Source organism: Eumetopias jubatus, unplaced genomic scaffold (assembly GCF_037043125.1).
Source record: "Eumetopias jubatus isolate StellerSeaLion01/CBP00866 unplaced genomic scaffold, mEumJub1_p1.0 scaffold_4, whole genome shotgun sequence".
NCBI classification, from domain to species: Eukaryota; Metazoa; Chordata; class Mammalia; order Carnivora; family Otariidae; genus Eumetopias; species Eumetopias jubatus.
Window position 1 is genome coordinate 141,688,840 of NW_028274810.1, and position 25,035 is coordinate 141,713,874.

General features: G+C 39.9%; 1 protein-coding gene across 2 annotated transcripts in view; it reads right to left on the reverse strand.

The window, feature by feature from the left end:
* The window catches only part of FZD6 (frizzled class receptor 6), a 40,281-nt gene that overhangs the window by 7,812 nt on the left and 7,434 nt on the right, over positions 1-25,035 (reverse strand). For both annotated transcript variants that reach the window (XM_028112374.2, XM_028112365.2), the window contains one exon: positions 241-437. In XM_028112374.2, coding sequence (XP_027968175.1) covers positions 241-437 — 197 coding nt within the window. The remainder of the gene's footprint in view (positions 1-240; positions 438-25,035) is intronic.

Genomic DNA, 25,035 nt, shown 5'->3' on the forward strand with positions numbered 1-25,035 from the left:
ATTTATTATTATAATCATTTGATTACTATCTGTTCCTCCCACCCCACTGTAAGTTCCCACTGTAAATCTGTTTTTGCTCACCATTGTGTCCAAAACACTCTCACCACAGTGGCTGGCATATGTTAAGTGTGCAATAAACATGTGTTAAATTAAATAATGAAAGCCTGTCACAAACATTCTGGAAAACTAATATCAACATTAAAAGATCACTGGTAGCTTTCAGTTGAAAACATAATTTACCTGTCACATTCAAGTTCCTCAGGCCATCGCATACCAAAAGTGTCGATTAATTTTTTGCAATCAGAATATACTTTCTCACAAAAGTTACGACAAGGTGGAACCACATTAATTTGTTCTGTGCAGGCTGGTACAAAAGCTTTGCAAAGGAAAGTTTCGATGTTTGGTGAACACTCCAAATTTGCAAGAGGAAGAAAAGGCTATTAAGAAAAAGAGCAAGATAAGGTTAGAAAACATTTTAATAACAAATGAATGGAACTTATTTACTACTTAAAGTATATACCTTTTCACTTACACTCCAAAAGAATATTTCACTCTCAATAGTCAATTTTTTTCACTTTTATTAATTTCTTTATTTTTAAACTAATCTCTATGCCCAACATGGGGTCTGAACTCATGACCCTGAGATCAAGAGTCATATGCTCTACTGACTGAGCCAGCCAGGTGTCCCTCAATACAATCAAATTTAAAGGAGATAATTTCAGTTAGTCTGTTAGACTTATGAACCCATCACACATAATGGAATATTATTATTTTATTCAATTATACATTTTCAAGAAGACATGCTAAATCAAATCAAAAGCATGAGTTGAGGGGCACCTGTGTGGCTCAGTCGTTAAGCGTCTACCTTCAGCTCAGGTCATGATCCCAGGGTTCCGGGATCGAGCCCCACATCCGGCTCCCTGCTCAGCGGGAAGCCTGCTTCTCCCTCTCCTACTCCCCCTGCTTGTGTTCCCTCTCTCTCTCTGTTTCTCTGTCAAATAAATAAATAAAATCTTAAAAAAACAAAACAAAAGCATGAGTTGATTGCTAGATAAAATAAATTATGCAAATATTCAATTTAATAAAATGGAATACCCTAACATTGTACTGAGCATTCTAGAGAATGAAGGAATGTTTGGGGCAGAGGAACAGCATGAAAAAGGCATGAGGATCACTAGAACCTTCTCCATGCAGAGCAAGCTTAGTGTGGCTAGAATATAAGGTCAAAGAGGTGGTGTTAAGGGCAGAGTTGAGAGAGGTGAGATTGGAGAGGTACGCTGGGCCTGATCGTGAAGAACGGGAATGGCATGCTAAGTTGTCTGGAATCTGAAATCAAGGAATGAAATACTATTGGAGAGTTTTAAAAGCAGGAAGTATCTCTAGAGTCTGACAGCTGAGTTGGAATGCTAGTCCCCCACTTACTGGCTGTGTAACTTTGTCAAGTTAACTTTTCTGTGCCTTAGTTTCTTCATCTGTAAAATGGCAATAATAATAGTACCTATTGCATAAGATTGTTATGAGTATGGAATTAATAAATGTAAAGCACTTCAAACGGTGTCTGGCATGCAGTAAGCACTCAGTAAACATTATTGCGATGATTACACTTCAGAGAGGCAGATGGGTTCCGGATAAACCTGGCACATTAACCACATATGTTTACCCCCTTTCCCTCCTCATGCTTCCTCACTAAAATTATAATAAAGGGAAAAAAAGGCACTAACCCATTAGTAAGTGAACAGAAGAGACTACATTAGCATACGTGACTTTTCCGATGACCAAAAAAAAAAAAAAAGCCCCAGCCTTTCCGTGATGGAAAGCTATTAGAGGAATGGAAAGTGCCTTAATGGGACATGGGGTGGATTATGAAGTAGGAGTGGAGGGATTCAGATAACAATGAGCTGATGTGCTCTAAATAATCTAAGAGTCTCAGTTCTTTGAGGTACCAAGTAGCACAAAAAGCTACCCTCACCCCTACCCCAGCCCAGATGACTACTGCATTCTACCAGGGTTGTCTCCGGGAGAAACGGAGATGGAGATGTTCTGCACTTGGGGCATCAAGCACAGGGCAGGGATAATGCACAAAATGAAAAGAGGGGGACTGAATAACAGTCTACCTGTAGGAACATGAAGCCCTCATCTTCCTGTTCCTGTTCTGTTCAGGCATATACCTTACCATCCCCATTCTTTGAAAAAACTCAACAGTCTTGAAGAGCTCTACACACTGACAATGAAAAAGCCAGTTGACCTTGAGCTCACCCTACTAGGAAGCCCACCAGTAACAAGCCCCATTCTTGCACATGGAGCTTTTTAGTGCCCCACACAAATAAAAATGGGCAGCCAAGGATCATCAGACATTTGAAGAAAGCCTCCCATGTCAAAGAGAGACCAAAACAAGCAAGCAGATGATTGAATATTTGGAGGAAACAGAGACTATGCAGGGAACAGAAGAAAACAAATCACAGAACAAATAAAAACCTTGAGATCTTAAGTGAGAAGTTACTGCACTCACTTAAAAGGGATAGGATGCTATGGAAAATTAAAATAGTAAGATAGCTCAAATTAAAAAAAAAACAAAACTCTACAGAAGGATTAGAAGATAAGGCTGAGGGAAGAGATGGACAGAGAGAAAATTCTCCCAATCAGAGGATCAGTCCAAGTGTCCAACACATGACTAAAGGAATTCCAGAAAGAACAGGGAGACTGGGGTATGGATGATAATCAAATATAGAATATAAGAACATTTTTCAGAACAGAAGGGTACTAGTTTACAAACTGAAAAGGCTGGCGTCACACTGCAGTCTTATGACTAAAACATTTCTGGGCTAAAACGTCAGTCAATTTTCTTTTCTTTTCTTTTTTAAGATTTATTTATTTGAAAGAGAGAACATGAGCAGGGGGAGAGGCAGAGGGAGAGAGAGAGTCTTAAGCAGAATCCATGCTGAGCACGGAGCCCGATGTGAGGCTCAATCTCATGACTCTGAGATCATGAGCTGAGCTGAAATCAAAAGCTGGATGCTTAACCAACTGTGCCACCCAGGTGCCCCCAATTTTATTTTACAGAGATCTCTCTCATATTCTCCTCTCTTTCAACCCCCTAATTCCAAACCCTATGCTACAGTGATTATCCCATCAGACAAACCTGTTCTATTATCTCCCACCACAAACAAAACAAAACAATAATATCTTTCCTTGACTCCACATCCCAATTCCCATTCAGCCATTATCCCATTTTTCTGTTCCCCTTTATAGAAAAACTCCTCAAAATAGTTGTCTTTACTTTCTTTCTCTAATTCTGCTCTCCCCATTCCCTCTTGAGCTTCCCTCCAATCATCCTCATACTTCAGTGAAACTGCTTGTCAGAGCCACCAATAAACTCCACATGGTCAAATCCGATAGTCAATTCTAAGTCCTTACCCTACTAAACTCTTAACAACATTTTACACAGTGGATCCCGCCCTCCTCATGAAATATTTTTTTCAACTGGCTTCTAGAATATGAATTCTCCTGGATTTCTACCTATCTCACTGCTGTTCTTTTTTTGATTCTCTTCCATTTCCCGATTCTAAATATTGGAGTGCTCGAGAGTTCCATCCTCAGATCGCACTCTTATCCATACTCACCCCCCAGGGAACTCATCCAGAACCATGGCATTAAATACCAACTGTACGTGAAGGATTCCCAAAGTTATCTCTGGCCCCATCTCTCCTGTGAACCCTCTAGTTGATGACCACCTGCCTCCAAGGAGAATTCCAATAAGCTGTCAACATGCATCTCAAACCCAGTATGTCCAAAACACAACTCAATCCCCTGCACCCTATCTCCCAAACAATCCCTCAGTCTTCCCTCATCTCAGTTAGGTGGTGCCACCATTCACCAAGTTGCTCTGGCCAAAAATCCAAACATTCATCTTTTACTCCTCTCTTTCTCTCACCCCATATCCAACCCAGCAGCAAATCCTGTTGGTTCTCCCTGTAGGATATATTTCAAATCTGACCATTTCTCACTATTGCTAAGTTACTACATCTAAGCCACTAAATCTTTCACCTAGACTACTGAAATAGCTTCCTAATGGTCTCACTACTTAACATTCTTGCAAATTTGACAGTCCATTTCCATTCAGATCCACCCTCCAACCGATGTGATTCTTTTAAAATGTACGTTTGTCCTTGTTCAAAAGACTCCATTAGAATAAATTCCAGAGTCCTCATCAAGTCCTATGAGGCCTTAAATTTCCTGGCCCCTGGCTACAAATGCACTTTCCTACCACCCTTTTCCTCATTTCCTACCATGCTTTCTTATTCACTCCAATGCCACCCAACTGGCCTTTTGCTTCTCATCATTCCATGTGTATTTCTGCTTCAGAATCTTTGTATTTGCTGTTCCCTTTACCTAGAACACTCTTCCTCCACATAGTCACAAGGCTTGTGTCCTCCTTCATTTGGGTCTCTGCATAACTGTCACTTCAGAGAAGCATTCCCTGCCCACCCTATGTAAAAAATTGTCCTTCCATTCTCTGTTTCATTATTCTGCTTTGTATTTCTTTATAGTCCTTACCACTATCTGACATTTCATTATATACTAGTTTATTTCTTAATTTCTGCCTTTACCACTAGAATGTAAATTCCATGAGGGAAAGGGATTTTGTCTATTTTTTTCACTGCTATATCCCTACTGCCTAGAACAGTGTGTGTGTGTGTGTGTGTGTGTGTGTGTGTGTATAGAATGATTTTTTCTATAAATATTTGTCAAATAAATGAAGAATCCAGAGCAATGAATGAACTAGGCACATCAATAAAAAATTTCAGAGCATCAAGATAAAAAGATCATAAATGCTTCCAAATAGAAAAAAACAGGTCACACACAAAGGAATTAAATTCTGAATATCAGATACTAGAAGACAGTGCAAAAATAACTCTAATATTCTGAAGGAATATTACTCTTAACCTAGAATTCTATACCTAACCAAACATTTAGGTGACAGTAAAATAATGACATTTTGAGCCCTGTAAGGAATAAAAAATATTAACTTTCAAGTATCCCTTTTTAGGAAGCAACTAGAGGATGTAGTATTCCTAAAACCAACTGAAGGAATATAGGAATAAACCATGAAGGAAAATGACGTGGGACTCGGGAATTAGTTGCCAACACTGGAGAATGGTGAGAAGAAGCCGTAGCATGATGGCTATGTATCTAGTCCAGAAAGCAATCAGGGCATATATAGGAGGACAGACAGCTGCAGGAGGACTGTCTCAAGGGAATGGGGGACTGGAATTGACAGATTATATATTTTGAGCATCTGAAAAAATTGCTGTTAGATGTCTAAAAGTCTGTTGGGACATCAGGAAAAAAAATTAGCTATAAGTACGTAAAAAACAAAGCAAATAAGGGAAAATGCAGTTAACCAAGAGGGAAGGTATTAAAGAAATACATGCAATCAAAGCATACTACTTGACTCAATAATGTACAATATTTAATGTTCCTAGTAATGCTAGCACTGATGATTGATTTAACCAAGAACTGTATTAGAACACAGGGAAGAGAAGTAAAAATAGTAGAGTGAGACAAATAAATTATCAACTACTGTAATAGGAAAGAATAAACAGAGACTGCCTGAAGTTCTAAATGGAAGAATCAATAAGTAACAGACTAAGCATATTAGAACATGGCCTATGTATCAGAAGAGCCCTGGAAGAGTTCCAAGTGCCTGCCTTTGGGGAGGAGGACTGGGAGGGGGACAGAGAAGAGTGGGCAGGAACTGCCATTTTTCTGTTAAAAGCCTTTAATACCGAGGGTTTTCTTCCAGCTTTATTTAGGTATAACTGGCATACGATAAATTGAACATGTATAAAGTGTAAACTTTGATGGGTTTTGAAACCACTACCACAACCAAGGAAATAAATAGATCCATCACCATGAAAAGTTCCCTCTTGCCTCTTTGTAATCCCTCCCTCCTATCTCCCCTCTCCCCTCCCACCCCCACCCCAAGCCAGTCACCTCCCCTGGCAACCACTGATATGCTTTCTGTCATTATAGAGTGGTGTTTTCTAGAGTTTTACAGAAATGGAATCATACGGCATATATTCTTTTTTTGCCTGGCTTCTTTCACTTGGCATCATTATTTTGAGACTCATCCATATTGTTCCGTACATCAACAGTTCATTTTTTTAATTGCTAAGTACTATTCCATTATGTGGCTACACCATAATTTGTTTATCCATTCACCTGTTGATGGACAGTTTGAAGTACCCATGGGACATGCGAATGTGGATATCTACTAGCAGCCGGTTAAATAAATAGAGCTCTGCAAGTGAGAGACTTTAGGTAAAGGATGTAGATTTGGAAGCCATCATTATAAAAATGGTGATTGAATTATGTGAATGAAATTGCCCAAAGAGTACATATAGAGTAAGAGATGAAAATTCTGATTCAAGAGGAATGCACTGAACTTACATATTAACATCCTCTTCCCTCTCCAAATGCCACTGAAATGGGAAAAAAGGTCTAAGGATAAAAAAAAAGAAAATCTATAGCTCTACAAAAAACCAGGAAAAGATCTTATCAATGAACTATAAACACTGAGACATTTCTGAACGATAAAAAGGAATGGAAGTGGACCATCTGGTAAGATGGAGGAATGGGAGGACCCTGAGCTCACCTTGGCCCACAGATACAACTAGGTAATGCTCACATCAGTGTAAAAAACCCAGAAAACAACCCAAAGACTGGTGGAACCAACTCCACAACTAAAGGTAGAGAAGAGGCCACACTGAAGAGGGTAGGAAGGGTGGAGATGTGGTCAGAGCTAAATGAACCCTGGCAGTCCTTGGAAAGGAGGGAACCATGGACATGAAGAGGGGAGAGCAAGACTATCACACAGGGGAGCCTGCATGGGGAAGATGAAGTGCCATAACATTTGGCTTTCAAAACTAGAGGGGCTGAATTTTGTGAGTGGAACTTAAAGCCTCAGATTTTAAAAATCAGCAGGCCGGTTTCTGGGAGAGCCAGCTGAGTTCCCAACCTTAAAGAGACAGCACTACAAACAACCCGTGGGGATACAGCCTAGACACAGCAGTCTGGGGCATACAGGAGGGTTATTTACTAATTTCAGAGTGTGTCCCCAGGGGTTAGAGATCCCTGGGAGACTCCCCCAGGAACAGAGGAGCTGGCAGGAACCATTTCCCTTCCGCACCCCCAGCACAAACACATGGCCACCTTTGGGAACTAGCCCAGAGCTGACACTCATTACCTAACTTGCTTATACCACCACCTGCCCTGTTAGGGGGTCTGCCCCCTCCAGCCAAGCTTGCCTCAGTCCCAGCACTGAAGGTCTCCTCCCTAGTATACTGGCGCACCTTGCCAACACCTTGTCTCCCAACCCCTGCGCTTTGTGAAGCCTCAATCCTCCAGTGGTGGTGGGTCCCACTACAGACCAGCATGCCTTGTTAAAACTGCAGGCTCCATACCAGTGGCTGCACTGGCCACACCCGGCACTGGCAGCTCCCCTCTGCCAGCACAAACCTTGTGGACACTGTGGGCCCTGCCTCCTCCAACAGCTCTTGGTTGGAGCCTATTCCAACTGGAGCCACAAGCCGGGCAGTGTGCAAGGAGCTGTGACGGGGCCACAGCACCACTGCAAAGTGACTCCTGCCCTTGGGTGAGGGGAAGATAACCACACACCCCAGTCGGACAGTCCCAGCAGTGGGCTGGGGGCAGACAGGTGGTCTGATTGCAGGCCCACCAACCAATAAAAGCTTCTCAAGGGACAACACAGGGAAAGCACCCTTCAGTTTGGTGCTATAGAATCTCAGGCAAATGCCTGGTCTGACTAAACTCAAGCCCAAGGTGGCCCCACACTGGCCCACTAACAACACAGGGATGAAACACTGCCCACAACAGGCAAAGAGAGCCATTGCAGAAGACTGGACTAAAGGCAAAAGTGGCCAACACACAGCAGCAGGGTGCATGCAATACACATAGGACATACCCCTAAAGCACCAGATTCTGGGGAACAGGGGACACTGCACCGCAGGGTTCTACAGGATCTCTTATTCATAAGGCCATTACTTTCAAGAACAGGAGATGTAGCTGACTTTCCTAACACACAGAAACAGACACAGAGAGTTAGACAAAATGAGGAGACAGAGAATATGTACCAAATAAAAGAACAGGACAAAACCATAACAAGAGACCGCAGGAAAACAGAGATAAGTAATGCCTCTGATAGAGAAGTTAAAGTAATGATCATAAAGATACTCACTGGACTTGAGTAAAGAGTGGAGGACATTAGTGAGACTCTTAAAAAAAAAAGATAAAAAGAGCTAAATAAAGATGAAGAACACAATAAATGAAATTAAAAATACACTAGAGGGAGGGGTGCCTGAGTGGCTCAGTTGGTTAAGTGTCCAACTTGACTTCAGCTCAGGTCTCCATCTTGGGGTTGTGAGTTCAAGTCACACACTGGGCTTCTGGCTGGGCATGGAGCCTGCTTAAAAAAATACACTAGATAGAATAGATAGCTAGCCGGAGGAAGCAAAAAAATGAGTTAGTGACCTGGAGGACAGAGTAATGGAAAATAATCAAGTTGGCCAGCTAAGAGAAAAAAAATTATGCAAAATGAGAACAGACTTAGGAAGCTCAGCAACTTTATCAAGCATAACATTCTCATTACAGGAATCCTAGAAGAAGAGAGGGGAAAGGGGGCAGAAAATTTATTTTAATAAGTAACAGCTGAAAACTTCCCTAATCTGCAGAAGGAAATAGATAACCAGATCCAGGAGGCACAGAAGCCCTCCAACAAGATCAACCCTAGGAAACCAAACCAACACACATAGTAATTAAAATGGCAAAAAGTAGTAACAGAGAGAAAATTTTAAAAGCATCAAGAGAAAAGAAGACAGTTACATACAAGGGGAAGCCCCATAAGGCTATCAGCGGACTTTTCAGCAGAAACTTTGCAGGCAGAAGAAAGTGGCATAATATATTCAAAGTGCTGAAAGGAAAAAAAATCTGCAGCCAAGAATAATCTATCCAGCAAGGTTATCATTCAGAATAGAAGGAGAGATAAAGAGTTTCCCAGACAACAAAGATTAAGGGAGTTCATGACTACTATAGCAACCCAGCAAGAAATGGTAAAGGGGACTCTTCTGAGTGGAAAGGAAAGACCATAAGTAAGAGTAAGAAAAGTAGGAAGCACAAAAGCAGTAAAATTTAAGTATATCTGTAAAAATCGGTCAAGCGACTCACAAATTAAAAGAATATAAAGTATGACTCAATATATGTAAAACACAGCAGGGGAAAGAGTAAAGAAGGTTCAAACTTGGGCAACCATCAACTTAATATAAACTGATATATACAGAAGATGTTATATACAAACCTGATGGTAACCGCAATCAGAAAACAGTAATAGATATACAAAAAATAAAGAAAAGGAATCCAAGTATATCACTAAAGCAAGCCAGCAAACCACGAGAGAAGAGAGCAAGAGAAACAAGGAACAGAGAAGAACTATAAAAATAACCACACAACAAGTAACAAAATAGCAATGCATACATATCTATCATTAATTACTTTGAATGCAAATGGACTAAACACTCCAGTCAAAAGACACAGGGTGATGGAACGGATAAAAATGGATAAAAAAAACAAGACCCATCTATATGCTACCTACCTACCTACAAGAGACTCATTTCTGACCTAAAGACACAGGCAGATTGAAAGTGAAGGGATGGAAAAGCATTTATCACGCAAACAGATGTGAAAAGAAAGCTGTGGCATAACATACTTATATTGGACAAAATAGACTTTAAAACAAAGACTGAAACAAGAGACAAATAAGGACACTATATTATCACAAAGGGGACAATCCAACAAGAAAATATAACAATTGTAAATATTTATGTACCCAACATGGGAGCACTCAGATACATAAAACAGTTAATAACAAACATAAAGGAACTACTGATAGTAATACAATAACAGTAGGAGACTTTAACACCCACTTGCATCAATGGACAGATCACCCAAACAGAAAATCAACAAGGAAACCGTGACTTTGAATGACACAGATATATTCAGAACATTCCTTCCTAAGACAGCAGAATATATATTCTTTTCAAGTGCATGTGAAACATTCTCCAGAACAGATCACGTATTAGGCCACAAAACAAGTCTCAACCAATTCAAAAAGATCAAAGTCATACAAAGCATCTTTTCTGACCACAATGCTATGAAACTAGAAATCAACCACAAGAAAAAATCTGGAAAGAACACATATACATTGAGGTTAAATAACATGTTACTAAACAATAAATGGGTCAACCAAGAAATCAAAGAAATAAAAAATTACATGGACAGAAATGAAAATGAAAACACAATGGTCTAAAATCTTTGAGATGCAGCAAAATTGGTTCTAAGAGGGAAGTTTATAGCAATACAGGTCTACCTGAAGAAGAGAAATCTCAAATAAACAACCTAACCTTACACCTAAAAGAACTAGAAAAAGAACAACAAACAAAACCCAAAGCCAACAGAAGAAAGAAAATAATAAAAATTAGAGCAGAAATAGATGACATAGAAACTAAAAAAAAAAACACAAAACAATAGAACAGATCAATGAAACCAGGAGCTGGTTCTTTGAAAAGATCAACAACAAACAAACAAAAAGAGAGAAAGAAGACTCAAATAACCAAATCAGAAATGAAAGAGAAGAAATAACAACCAACACCACAGAAATACAAAGGATTGTAAGAGAATATGAAAAATTATATGTCAACAAATTGGACAACCTAGAAGAAATGGATAAATTCCTAGAAACATATAACCTCCCAATATTGAATCAGGAAAAAATAGAAAATTTGAACAGACCAATCACCAGCAATGAAATTGAATGGGTAATTTAATTAACTCCCAACAAACAAAAGTCCAGGAACAGACAGCTTCACAGGTGAATTCTAACAACATTTAAAGAAGAGTTGATACCTATTCTCAAACTTTTCTAAAAAAATAGAAGAGGCAGGAAAACTTCCATATTCATTCTATGAGGCCAGCATCCCTGATACCAAAACCAGATGAAGACAGCACACAAAAAAGAGAACTACAGGCCAATATTTTTGATGAACATAAATACAAAAATCCTCAACAAAATATCAGTGAATCGAATCCAACAATACATTAAAAAGATCATTCACCACAATCAAGTGGGATTTATTCCTGGATGCAAGGGCAGTTCAATATTCACAAATGAATCAACAAGATGCATCACATCAATAAGAAAAACGATAAAAACCATACGATCATTTCAATAGATGCAGAAAAAAGCATTTGACAAAATACAACATCCATTCATGATAAAAATCTTCAACAAAGTAGGTTTAGAGGGAACATACAACAATATAATAAAGGTCTTATATCAAAAACTCACAGCTAACATCATACTCAATGGGGAAAAACTGAGAACTTTTCCCCTAAGGTCAGGAACAAAACAAGGATGTCCACTCTCTGCACTTTTATTCAACATAGTACTGGAAATCCTAGCCATGGCACTCAGACAACAAAAAGAAATGAAAGGCATTCAAACTGGTCAGGAAGAAGTAAAATTTTCACTATTGGCAGATGACATGACATTATATATAGGATAGGAAACCCTGAACACTCCACCAAAAAACTACTAGAACTGATAAATGAATTCAGCAAGGTCGCAGGACACAAAATCAGTGTAGGGAAATTCATTGTGTTTCTATACAATAATAATGAAGCAGTAGAAAGAGAAATTAAGAAAATAATCCCATTTACAATTTCACCAAAAATAATAAAATACCTTGGAATAAACTTAACCAAAGAGATGAAAGACCTGTACTCTGAAACCTGTAAAACACTGATGAAAGAAATTGAAGATGACGCAAATGGAAAGATATTCCATGTTTGTGCACTGGAAGAACAAATATTGTTAAAATGTCTATGCTACCCAAAGCAATCTACACATTTAATGCAATCCCTATGAAACAGCATTCTTCACATTCCTAAAACAATTCTAAAATTTGTATGGAACCACAAAAGACCCTGAATAGCCAAAGCAATCTTGAAAAAGAAAAACAAAACTGGAGGTATCATAATTCCAGACTTCAAGCTATATTACAAAGCTGTAGTAATCAAAACAGTATGGTACTGGCACAAAAATAGACACAAAGATCAATGGAACAGAAAAGTTCAGAAATAAACCCATAATTATATGGTCAATTAATCTTTAACAAAGGAGGCAAGAATACACAATGGGGAAAAGACAGTCTCTTTAACATATGGTGTTAGCAAAACTGGACAGCTACATGCAAAAGAATGAAATTGAACCACTTTTTTACACCAAACACAAAAATAAAGTCAAAATGGATGAAAGAACTAAATGTGAGACCTGAAACCATAAAAATCCTAGAAGGGAGCACAGGGAGTAATTTCTCTGACATCAGCCATAACAACATCTTTCTAGATATGTCTCTTGAGGCAAAAGAAATAAAGACAAAGATAAACTCTTGGGACTACATCAAAATAAAAAGCTTCTACACAGCAAAGGAAATAATCAACAAAACTAAGATAACCTACTGAGTGGGAGAATATGTTTACAAACGATGTATCCAATAAAGGGTTAGTATCGATCAAAATATATAAAAGAACTGATATAACTCAACACCAGAAAACCAAATAATCCAAGTAAGAAATGGGCAGAAGACGTGAACAGACATTTCTCCAAAGAAGACATACAGATGGCCAACAGACACATGAAAAGATGCTCAACATCACTCATCATCAGGGAAACACACATCAAAACCACAATGAGGTATCAACTCACACCTGTCAGAATGGCTAAAATCAAAAACTCAAGAAAGAACAAGTGTTGGCGAAGATGTGGAGAAAATGGAACCTTCTTGCACCATTGATGGGAATGCAAACTGGTGCAGTCACGGTGGAAGACAGTATGGAGGTTCCTCAAAAAATAAAAAACGGAACTACACTATGATCCAGTAATTGCACTACTGGGTATTTACCCACAGAATACAAAAACACTAATTTGAAGGGATGTATGCACACCTTTGTTTACTGCAGCATTATTTACAATAGCCAAATTATGGAAACAGCCTAAGTGTCCCTTGATAGATGAATGGATAAAGAAGATGTGGTAGATATATAATGCAATATTATTCAGCCATAAAAATAAATGAAATCTTGCCATTTCCAACAACATGGATGGCGCTAGAGAGTATAATGCTAAAGGAAATAAGCCAGTCAGTGAAAGACAAATACCATATGATTTTACTCATAAATGGAACTTAAGAAACAAAACAAAGGAACAACAAAAAAAGACAATCCCTCCCCCCTAAAAACAGACTCTTAACTACAGAGAACAAACATGTTTACTAGAAGGGAGGTGGGTTGGGGGATGGGTGAAACAGGTGATAAGGATTAAAGAGTGCACTTATCTTGACGAGCGCTGAGTAAAATACTGAATTGCTGAATCACTACATTGTACACCTGAAACCAATCTAACACTATAGGGTAACTACAGTGGAATTAAAATTTAAAAAATAAAATAAAAATGTGACATGGTGCTGAGCAACTGAAGGAATGTAAGAAATGAAAGAAAAAAGCATGAGGACTTCTACTTTCTAGGAGTGTGACCAACTAAATACCTCCTACAAAAAAACATTTAGATTCTGGATAAATTGCAACAGATATACTTTAAAACGCATTGCTGAGCACTGTATACACCTAATAAAATAGCATAAAATGTATAAAGTAAAAAGCAACGAAACTGCAAGGAGAAATGGAGAATTCCATGATCTTAATGAGAAATTTCAATGCATATTTCCCAGTAAATGAAAGGATAAACATAGAAAAATTAATAAGTAAATATGAGATGTGATTACAACACTACAATTAACAAGTGTGATTTAAAGGGCACATACAGAACCCACACCCAACAATTAGAGAACAAGAGCTTTAAAGGACGTTGGACCAGTGGAGAGTTCACCCTGTGCTGATGGGGCAAGGTGACTAGGCAAAGACAGGCCCTCCACAGGTGGTGTACCATATCGCCCTTATACGAATGATCTAAGTCCGACCCTTTGCTGCCTAACAGGAGCTTGTTAGAGAACAAACAGCAGAGTACTTCTCTGTTTTCTCTACCGCAAGGGGGAGAATGCCCAGACTGTGCGAGTACCCATTCTGGAGCTGAGGTGCAAGAAGAAGCATGGGCAACTAGTAGCATTTATTTCCTTATTCCCAAATAAGCCTCGTTCCTAAAATCTTTGAGTGTCTGTTAATCACACCTATAGTGGAAAGAATGAAAATACACTGTGTTTAATTCTAACTCAGGAGTCATTCTGTAATAGCTAGTCAGCATTTAAGAACTCTTTACTGTCCAGTTTAAGGGCAGGTGGAATGAAAGTGACACATGTCCTTTTGCTATGTTAAAATCATTTCCTTACAGGGCAAATATAGCAAGTCCCATCCTTTGCTTAATTCTTCTAGAATGCCAGCACAGGTTAATCCAACAATGTTGGGGTTCATGCAATGAGCAGACAATAAATCAGATGTTGAACCCTCAAATACCTTCAGAGGCCAGGCAGGTGAATTCAGAGGGTAGAAGAGAGCAGGAGCAGCTGGGGGCGGCTGCCATGGGGGCACAGACTTGTCAGAGATATCAATCTTTCAGAAGGAAACAGAATCTAGATTTTTATGTAAAATCTCCAAATTTTAAATTTTGGCACTTTAATATAAACATTTAAAATACCGTACAGGACAAATAAAACATGTCTTCAGGTCACCTCCAGCGTGGACCACTTTCAAGTTCTGCTGCAAACTAACAGACATGAAGAATTTTAGATTTGGAAGGGACTTGAGTGGACTTTTAATCTATTATTTTCTAAATGTGTGTGTGTGCATTTTGCCAAAGAAGATTTTCTTTAAATAAGAGATTACAAAGAAGCCCGATATATTAAATAAATAAAAGCACAGCTGTTCCGGCTGAAAAGGAAGCCCTCCCCCGGAGAGACCTCTCACTGCTTCCCTCCCCTGCCAGGGACCTCAAAGCGTTTCCAAAGATCACAGTCTGAAAACCACTGACCTAATCCAGACCTTCAGGTTAAAAGTGAGAAAACAGAATCCAACTGCTTCTTGAAGTTGTTACTGAAGTCCCCAAATCTAACCTGAATTAGAATCTCAGTGCCCTTACTCCTGCTTAATGCTCCTTTTACCAACACTAGAGGTACTGATAATAAATCAGAGTTGCACTTGCCATTAACTAGGCACTGTGGTTTTTCATGTGCCAATTCTTTTACAACAATCCTCTGTGAGAGATGTTCTTACCTTCACCCTGCAGATGAGGACACCGAGCCTCCACGAGCAACTTTCATTGAGTGTCCTAAGTAGTAAGTGGCAACCAGGATGTGAACGTGTGTCCACACGACTCCAGAGTATGTCCTCTTTAACTGTGACACTACACTACCACCCAACTCTCCCTGAAAACTACCCGTCCCCAAACCACAAGATGGGCAAGAAGGCCAATAAGGATGAAGGGGAAAACAGATATCCAAAGGGGGCTGGTAAACTTCTACATGAAACAAAAGTCTTCAGTTTGAAAAATAAATGTTCAGAGTACACATAATCAAAGAGTATAACACCTCAAACTCTGTTTATTACATTTCAGATGACACATGTACCTCCTGATGCAGGTGGTTTTTTAAAACAAATAATTATAGAACAAGAGCACTTCAAATAATGGGTAGTCAGCCTGTTATTGAACTCATCCCAATTGGGTGAAAACAGAACAAATAGAACAAGCATATTTCCCCAATCATTTGAACTAAAAAACTTGATAGGAATCACTTATGGTTTTCCACCAAATGTACTGTGTTTCTCAGAAACCAAGCCCTGAGATGGAAAAACTACTAACTTGGCTCATTGTGACATTTCTTATGTCCATAATCTTATACTCTGAATTCCATCATATTATTAAACTAGTATTTCTATTTAGCAGGACAAGTGCTATGTAAATATGTGAATTTAGCAAAGATTCAAAGTTCCTAGTCTGATCAGTCGGCTCCCTTTCTTCCCCGCCCCTAGTAACATACTTCCTTCAAGTCTCTCAGTAAGTAACCTTCATGGTGTCACTTGTGAATTTCTCCTTTTCAAATTTCATTCTCAAAGGCAGCTCAGAAACTCATCCAGTAACCCACCACAACATAAAGTATCAATGCTTTTGAGATTCTACTATTCAATAGTAACTAAAATAGTCCAGCTGGGACGCCTGGGTGGCTCAGTTGGTTAGGCGTCTGCCTTCGGCTCAGGCCATGATCCCACAGTCTTGGGATGGAGTCCACATTGGGCTCCTTGCTTGGCAGGGAGCCTGCTTCTCCCTCTGCTGGCAGCTCCCCCGGCTTGAGCTCGCACTCTCTCTCTCTGACAAATAAATAAAATCTTTAAAAAATAAAATAGTCTAGTTGATTATAGTTTTAACATTCAGAGAAATTAAACATAGCCTCCTTTAAGGAAATGGTTAGCCCCTGGCAGAAATCCTGTGGTAGTTACTACTAGCACTAGCAGGGATGAGGAAGAAGTGGGCAATTAAGAAGGCAACTGATGCCTCCATTCTCAAATATAACCAGAGTCAAACTATGATAAATAGACAATAAGGACCAAAATATGCAAAGTATTTTATATAATCCTTTGTCAGAAAAAATGCCAGCATTCTAATTCCGGCTCTAGCCGTGCCATTAACTAACTACTCGTGCCACCTTTGGCAGATCATTTTCTGTGTTGGAGTCTCAGACCATCCGTCAGTAAAATGAGAGTGATGAATTGCCAGATAATCTCTAAGGACATTTTATGACTCAAAGTTTACAAGGAAGGTAACAAAGACTTGAGTAGCAGAGCTGGACATAAATTTCAAAACAACTACAGGAACTACAATGAAATTTCCTCCTTGATAGGTAATCCTGTCTTGCGCTGAGCTCTGGAGTGAACGCTTATCATTTCCATCTGCCCAGCAACCCTATTTTGGGAATCCCAAAGTAGGTGAGATGCTACAGAAGCTTAAGGACAGGTGCAGGGGTGCAACCTGACAATAAACACATAGGCACGTAATCTAAGCGTGGCCATTTGGGTGCTCCAAGGATTGTGATTCTTGGGGAAAAGGCTGTGCAAAAGAACAGATCCACTCAGATTATTTAAGGCATTGATAAGGCCCGCAGTGTCAAAATAAGTATCCAGGGACAATGGTCTAATTAAAGTGTCCCATGGCCTTGGCACTGGCGACAGACTGATCCTATGGCATGATCTTAGCTGTGTCCTGGTTCCCTTTGCTCCCCTCTCTATTCTGAACCTGGTTCTCCAGTCTCCCCAGCGATTCAAGAAGCTATCCAATATCCGTCCATTTTCTGCTTAATTTAGTCAAAGTTGGTTTCTATTGTTTGCAGCCAAGAAGACTGACTGGTACAGCAATTATATAAAGAATGGGTTGGAGGTGACCTCGGTGAGACAGGAGGAATCCTAGAACTGGTGTTCTGGCCTAACTGGGGCCAAGAGCAGTGAACACTCTGCCAGCACTCGGAGATGCAAATCTGGCAGCCCATGGTATATAGTAGAAAACCAGCTAATTGCATTTTCCTTGTAATCACTTAAATTCCCCGAATATCTTAGGATGATGTGCCCAGTAAAGGTAAGGCTGAGTGGCTACTGCCAGAGAAGCCAAAGATCGTATGGAAAGCATGAGGTGTTCAAGCACTGTGGGCTGAGGTGTGAGCTTCTAGGGGCACTGTTTAGCTTAGGAAAAGAGTGACAAACTGGCATCCCTCAATTCTTGGTTCAAGGAGTGGAATAAAATACAAAGATTAAAAGGATTCAAGGTTTAAGAAGTTGAAAACCAAATGCACAGTCTGATCCCGCAGGTTGCCAAATTATATTTTGGTAAATCTTCTTCTCTTTCCCCTAAGAATGGAGAGATATTGTGATCTGGAAGCAGTGGGGCCCCCAGATCTGAAGTGGGGGTACAAGACAAGGTTTAGAGTACTCACACAGAGCTCTCTGAACCTGAAGACCTCGGAGCAGACTCTCATCCCTTGTCTGTTGGGGCAGGTGCTCCTCATCTGAAAGATGTGCTATGTCAGAAGAAAAGAAATAGCCTCATACCACATCCAAACCACTCTTCAACGTCTCAACCTATAAGCAGAGTTTCTACCGCAGCATGCCCTAGGAGGGTCAAGTCAAAATCAAATCTGGAAAAGAGGACTATACATTACTTGTAAGACAATGTTCACTATATTGGTTTCTGAGTGTGCTGGATTAAGGAGGAAAGAACAGAATTTTAGACAGGGCTAAAATACACTGATACGGGTGTATTCATTCTCGATTCAATGTGCTAGTTTCAGAAACTGGACTTCTGGAGGTCAGATGATAAATGGGCTCATGACAGGGGTTTGGTGGGACCCCAAACACAACCCACTGTAATTTCCCAAGTCCATGCATACATACTTCAAATAGCTGTATTTAGCAACAGCAAAATCACCATACAGCTTCCTGGATAAACATTATTATGGTAGAAGCAGCCAAATGAAAACCACTAGAAATCTCCCTCTACCATGGTAGAAAATCAAAAGCAATACTACAAGCCGGGGTGGGGGGCACTTTCAGAGACTAGTAAGACCACTGAAAACATATTTAGGGGTGTAATTCTTAGCACCTGTCCACTTTAACTCTCCAGCACAACCAAATATGTTATTAATAGATTGTCTCAAGCAACCTTAATCTAATGGCTAAGATGCTTTTCCAGATGTGCTCTCTATGGGAGCAAATCAGTACCGTCTTAGCACCTCATATGCAGGCCCGTGCTAATCTGGCCAATGCTTTCTGCTTCCAAAAGCCATTTACTTTCATCTAGAAGGACAACAACACATCTTTCCCCACTTGCCTTAGTGCAGTGGTTCTCAGAGCAGTCCCTGAGTAAGCAGCATCGCAAGGGAACTTGTTAGCAGTGCAAACTCCCCATCCCACCCCAGCCTACAGATTCAGGAATTCTCCAGGTAAGGGCAGTGATCTGTGTTTTAACAGGCCCTTCAGAGGGGTCTCATGCACACCAAAGTTTGAGAAGCACCACCTTAGAGTAACATCAGCTCTTCATCTCTGTGCCTCAATTTCATCGTCAGAGACTCTAACCATATTGTTGCTTCACAGGACATCGCAATGGCCCACCATATTTAGGACATAAAGCTGCCATAGATATATTCCGATGAGGAGATTAACCTTAAATAAACAAAAGGACCTTCCACCTTGGTTTTGCTAATAGTTCCTGGTAGAGACTAGATACAACTATGGGACATCTACACATAACCACCGGAAGCTACCTCTCATGAACTGAGTACTATCTCAGTTAACTCACCAACTCATGACATCAGGTATACCCAACAGCATTCCATCTTCAAGTGCCCTAGCAGATATTAAAGACATGGGAAAGCAGCACGAGCGAACTGTGTACCCTCTCAGAGTGCCTGCTTCTGCCATACTACCATCTTTTTCCTTAAAACACACCAGCTAGCTTCCCATGCCATGACTTGACAACGGAAGGAATCATAATGTAAGCCTGGAGTTAGTGACCCTGTAAGATCCTCAGGAGAAAGTTTGGGTTAGAATTTTCTAGAGAGCGATCAAAAGAAGAAAGATATTTTGATTTTTTAAAAAATATATAAAGCTACCCCTGAGCAGAGTGGTCCTGTGCCAGTACCCTAGCTATGCCCTGACTCCCTCACTACTAAACTAAAAGAGCATGTATAAGCATTTGTCACTTTGCTGAAGCAAGGAAGCAAGCACTTTACTACTGACCGAGACCGAGTGCCACAAAATATCTGATTCTCAGCTTGGGATCTGTGCTTTCTACTTATGGGGACATACACAGTAACTCTCAGAAAGTGCTAAAAGCTTTATTCCTTATTTTAAAAAAGCACCAAAACAGTCAACTTCTAGTGATGGTAATGAAAATTGGGGGGAAGTGAATAAGTCTAAAAAATAATTGAGGAAAAAAAAGTGATAGGCCTTAGCTAGACAACAGAGTCACTTAAGATCTAAAGGGATCTTTATTTATTTTTTAAAAAGATTTTATTTATTTGAGAGAGAGAGCGCATATGCACGAGAGAGCACAAGCGGTGGAGAGGGAGAAGCAGGCTCACCACTGAGCAGGGAGCCCGACGTGGGGCTCGATCCCAGGACCCCGGGATCATGATCTGAGCTGAAGGCAGACGTTTCACCGACTGAGCCACCCAGGCACACCTAAAGGGGTCCTTATATGTTTACACCTCAGATAGTAAATACCGTTAAAGTGGCTACAGAGATCTCAAGTAAATTCCATAAGATTAACAACAACGATACAAGAAAGTGATGCAAACTTTGTCACTTATTTTCATGAATGTGACCAATATCAGGCAAGTGAGCTTCTTTAAATAATACAGACCAGAGCCTGGAATACAAGAGAAGAAAAAGCAGGAATCTGCATTATTTCCACAATGGAATACTTGTTATTTTTAAACTAGTTCTTAGCAGGCAGCATTATAAATCTTAAATTATTTCTCCAAAAGACTGTTCATTTTGGAAATTAGACAAATATACACAATAACTGGTTGATACTACAAAAGAATCTGTCTAGTAAAGAGTCAACTTTTTAAATTAAAACTTGTAACTTGGAAAAACTCTAATTCCAGGGAAACTACACTTTCAGGTACACATTCAACAAATATTAATGAATGAATACATGATAAATATACAAACCAGAGTCATAAGGCTTCATTATCTACATGTCACATTCTCAAGGAAAGGAAATAACCACAACACAACAGTCTTCTCACGGTCTGAGAGAACCACGTCTCTTTGTGGACAGGCTTTCCTGAAGGCATAACTAGTAATGTCCTAGACTGTGGAATATCAAGGAATGGTCCTGTAGGGACCTTGTGCCTATCAGCTCAGTCTCCCAGGAGAAGTACTGGTCTTTGTTCACATACACGTCTAATTCTGATTCTGCAGATGCAGAAATAGTCATGGTACTTTCTTACTACTGATGTGGGAAACAAAGGTAAAAGAAAAATTAAATTTCCTTACTACTTACAGTCCACTGACAAGTCCTTGAAACAGGCAGAGTGACATTCCTCTAGGAACTCCTGCCTTGATGTTAATACTTTGCTAAGTGCAAAAGGCTAAATCTTAGCCCGACCCCCAGGATCCTGTAAGTCTACTTTAACATAAAAATTTCTTTGGAAATTTCCTTTTCTCTACCCGCCCCCCCCCCCCCCCCGCCACATACATGTTGGCAATCATCCTCCAAGCATATGACCTGCTGAAATATATCTGAAGAGTCTCATGACTGAGTTTTTACCAAACAGTAATAAATGACCTTTTCCTAACAATAGCTAGCCCCCCTCAGGATCCTTGTTTCCAAAATAACCTGGGAGGCTTAGGTATCCCTAACCCCCTCCCAACCTGAAAGTGTAAAATGGGCCATTCCTCATGACCCCAGTGCAGCTCTTTCTACACTCCTGTCCCCATGCTTTAACAAAACAACCTTTTACCATCCAAGACGGCTCAAGAATTCTTCCTTGGCTCTGAACCCTAACAACTTTCCTACATCACTACTATAACACAGTATCACAAAGGAAGTTAAGTTTGTGAGTTCTACATTTAAAAATACAAAGGCAGCCACTATACACACACTGACTTGGAACACATTTCAATATCTGTTTCATTTTGAAAGACTCAACAACTTACTTTCAGAATAGTTACAGCTATATTCAGAAAGTCTTTCCTGAAAAACAAAAGTTAGTCACACTAAATATTTTCTTTCCTTCTATATGGAGATATAAGAGTAGAGAATAAGGAGGAAATGAAGGGGCCCACTAGACTCTTCTAAAAGCAGGAAAGTGAAAATATTTAAAAATCACTGCCTAGCAGAAATAGGTTTTTTTCCTTAGAAGTTTGTTTATACAGTTTTTCTCCATTCCTCTGTTTTTAATTGGATAGAGAGACATTTTAGTGGTGCATATTAACAGGTGGAAAGGAAAGGGTTTTTTTTGTCTTACCTCCCTTTAGAATGTTCAAAAGTGGAAGGACCACATGCTGTTCCAAACACAATACATGACTTTGCTTTTGCCTAGACCTCCATGAAGGCAATTCAAAAAGAAAAATACAATATTCCTGTTTCCATTTTCCCTAGATCAGTCTCAGCTCTTTCTGGATGAAATCAGTCTCTCAAGGGACATCAACCTCACAATTTGGGAAACAATGCTCTAGATACGAAACAAAAAGGAACACAATGGAAAACCAGCAGCCATTTGTTTTTCTACTTGGGAGAGTTAGGCTGTACAACATCCTTTTCATTACCAAGCCAAGTTGTTGTTCAGAATTGTAAATTAACTCTTTGAAATACAAATTACTTCAGCTTCAAATACATAAAAAACTAAAGTCCCTCATTTCAAGCAATCTCTGAAACAAAACCGAAGAGCCAGAATATCCCAGTCAGTGGTCTGTGATAAATTTGGCCTTAGAAAAATTTATGTGGAAAGTAAATAACATATAGCTCAGGTAACATATTAACAAGAATGAACAATAATGTTTACTTATTACATACTCTGTGTGTATAATCCTTAAGAACACATTCAAATACCTTAAACCATGTCCAGCAAACTACAGCCCGTGGGCCAAAAAATGACCCACTGCCTGTTTTTGTAAATAAACTTTTACTGAAAACACATCCACACTCATTTGTTTACATATTGTTTATGGTTGTTTTGCTACAATTGCAGAGTTGAATAGCTGTGACAGAACCTGTCTGGTTTGCAAAGCCAAAAATATTTATTATTTGGTCCTTTACACAAAGTTTGCACTTAGCTTGTTAAAACACAGCCTCCTGGGCTCTAGCTTGACAGATGATTCATTAGGTTGGGATGGCGGGGCGGGGGGGTGGTCCATGAACGTGCATTTCTGACAAGTTCACAAGCTGCTGGTCTATGAACTGGACTTTGAGAACCACTGTTCTAAACCATCTCCTGTAATCACGGATGAGCAAGGAAAACAGATGCTATAAATTCTAGGACTATAAAACAGGATAGCCCTCATACAAAATGAAAACTAAGGTGTAGAAGAGGAGATAGATCTGTTGACATATGGAATTCTTGGTAGCCAAGAAAGCACAACTGATTGTTGTAATCAGCTGATAATTCTTCAGCCCCTCATCCTAATATTAATTCATAGTGAACACAACAGGGACCAGCAGGAGCGGAAGGCAGCGGGTTGGAAGTGTAAAATACAATCTGTTCTTTAGAGAAGTTATAAAGCACTTTTTTTTGTTGTTTTTGTAAAAGCCAGGCTATGTGCAGTTATGATTTAGTATTTGACTAGACTATAGTACAATGTTTGAAAAAAAACTGAGACATGTGGTTTATAATACAATGAGCCAATCAAAAGGTGAATTCTTTCACTCCATATAAATATAAATGGTTAAAGAGAAAAATATATTTTTTAAAGATTTTATTTATTTATTTGACAGAAAGAGACACAGCGAGAGAGGGAACACAAGCAGGGGGAGTGGGAGAGGGAGAAGCAGACTCCCCGCTGAGCAGGGAGCTCAATGCGGGGGCTCAATCCCAGGACGCTGGGATCATGACCTGAGCCAAAGGCAGATGCTTAACGACTGAGCCACCCAGGCGCCCCAAAAATCTTTTTTTTAAAAGATTTTTTTTTTTTTTGAGAGAGAGAGAGAGAGCACATGTGAGCAGGAGGAGGCTGACCCTCTGACAGAGGGTCTCTGTCTCTGACAGAGAGAGGGACACAAGTAGACTCCCTGCTGAGCAGGGAGCCCTGCGTGGGGCTAGATTCTAGGACCCTGAGATCATGACCTGAGCTGAAACCAAGAGTTGGATGCTTAATAGAATGAGCCACCCAGGTGCCCCCAAAATAAGATTCTTTAAAAAAGTTCTAAGAAACATGTATCATGCAAATATGGGAAAGAATATAGAGGATGTCAACTAATACGCTTCATAAGAACTAGGCTCAGGTAGATCCAAAGTGGGTGATATGCAAACCACCTAAAAATATCAGAGTTTCTTTCACTTGAATACTGCAGACGATAGAGGGGGAAAGTAAAGATTTGGAGGTAAAATTCTCTTTGCTGATTTATTAGAACAGGAAACACCACCTTTTCTTTATTTAGCTTTTACTGTGCATCTACAGGGCTCTGAGGCATTGTACTAGGCATTGGGAAAAAAATGAATAAACACCATCCTTACTCTCAACACACTTGCAATCTAATGAGAACCACATAAATAACTGCAATACAGCATAATAAGTGTAAGAACCATTGTATATTTTTAGTACTATCAGAGTATAGAAAGTGAGCAGATCACATATGCTTGGGAGAAAGGTGAAAGAAAGCCTCACTGAGCACAGTTACTGCTTTAACTGAGACCTGCAGAAACGGAGCAGGTGAATGGTAGGCAGAAAGCCTGGGAAGCAATGCATACAATGTGTACAAAGGTACAGAACTGAGAGTAATATGGGTGTGAGTTCTACAAAGAGGTCAGTTTGTCTGAAGCAGAGTGTGTAACGTCTAAAGGGACAAGTGGGGAAGCTGGACAGGAAGGCAAGATCCCCCATATGAAGAGCCTGGGGTGCCACTCTAGAGTCAGGTCTATTCTTCTAGCTCTAGGGAAATGGTGAAGAATGTTACCCCCAAAGTGGACTGTGTGGATTTTTTTTTTTTTAACACTTTACTTATTTATTTGACAGAGAAAGCGAGAGAAAGCACAAGCAGGGGGAGCAGGAGAAGGAGAGGGAGAAGCAGACTCCCCACTGAGCAGGGAGCCCGATGCGGGGCTCGATCCCTGGACCCCAGGATCATGACCTGAGCCGAAGGCAGACCCTCAACCATGTGAGCTACCCGGGCGCCCCTGGGTTTTCGTTTTAAATAAAATCACTTTGACATCACCAGAGAGGAGCAACTGGTGAAAACTGTTGAGA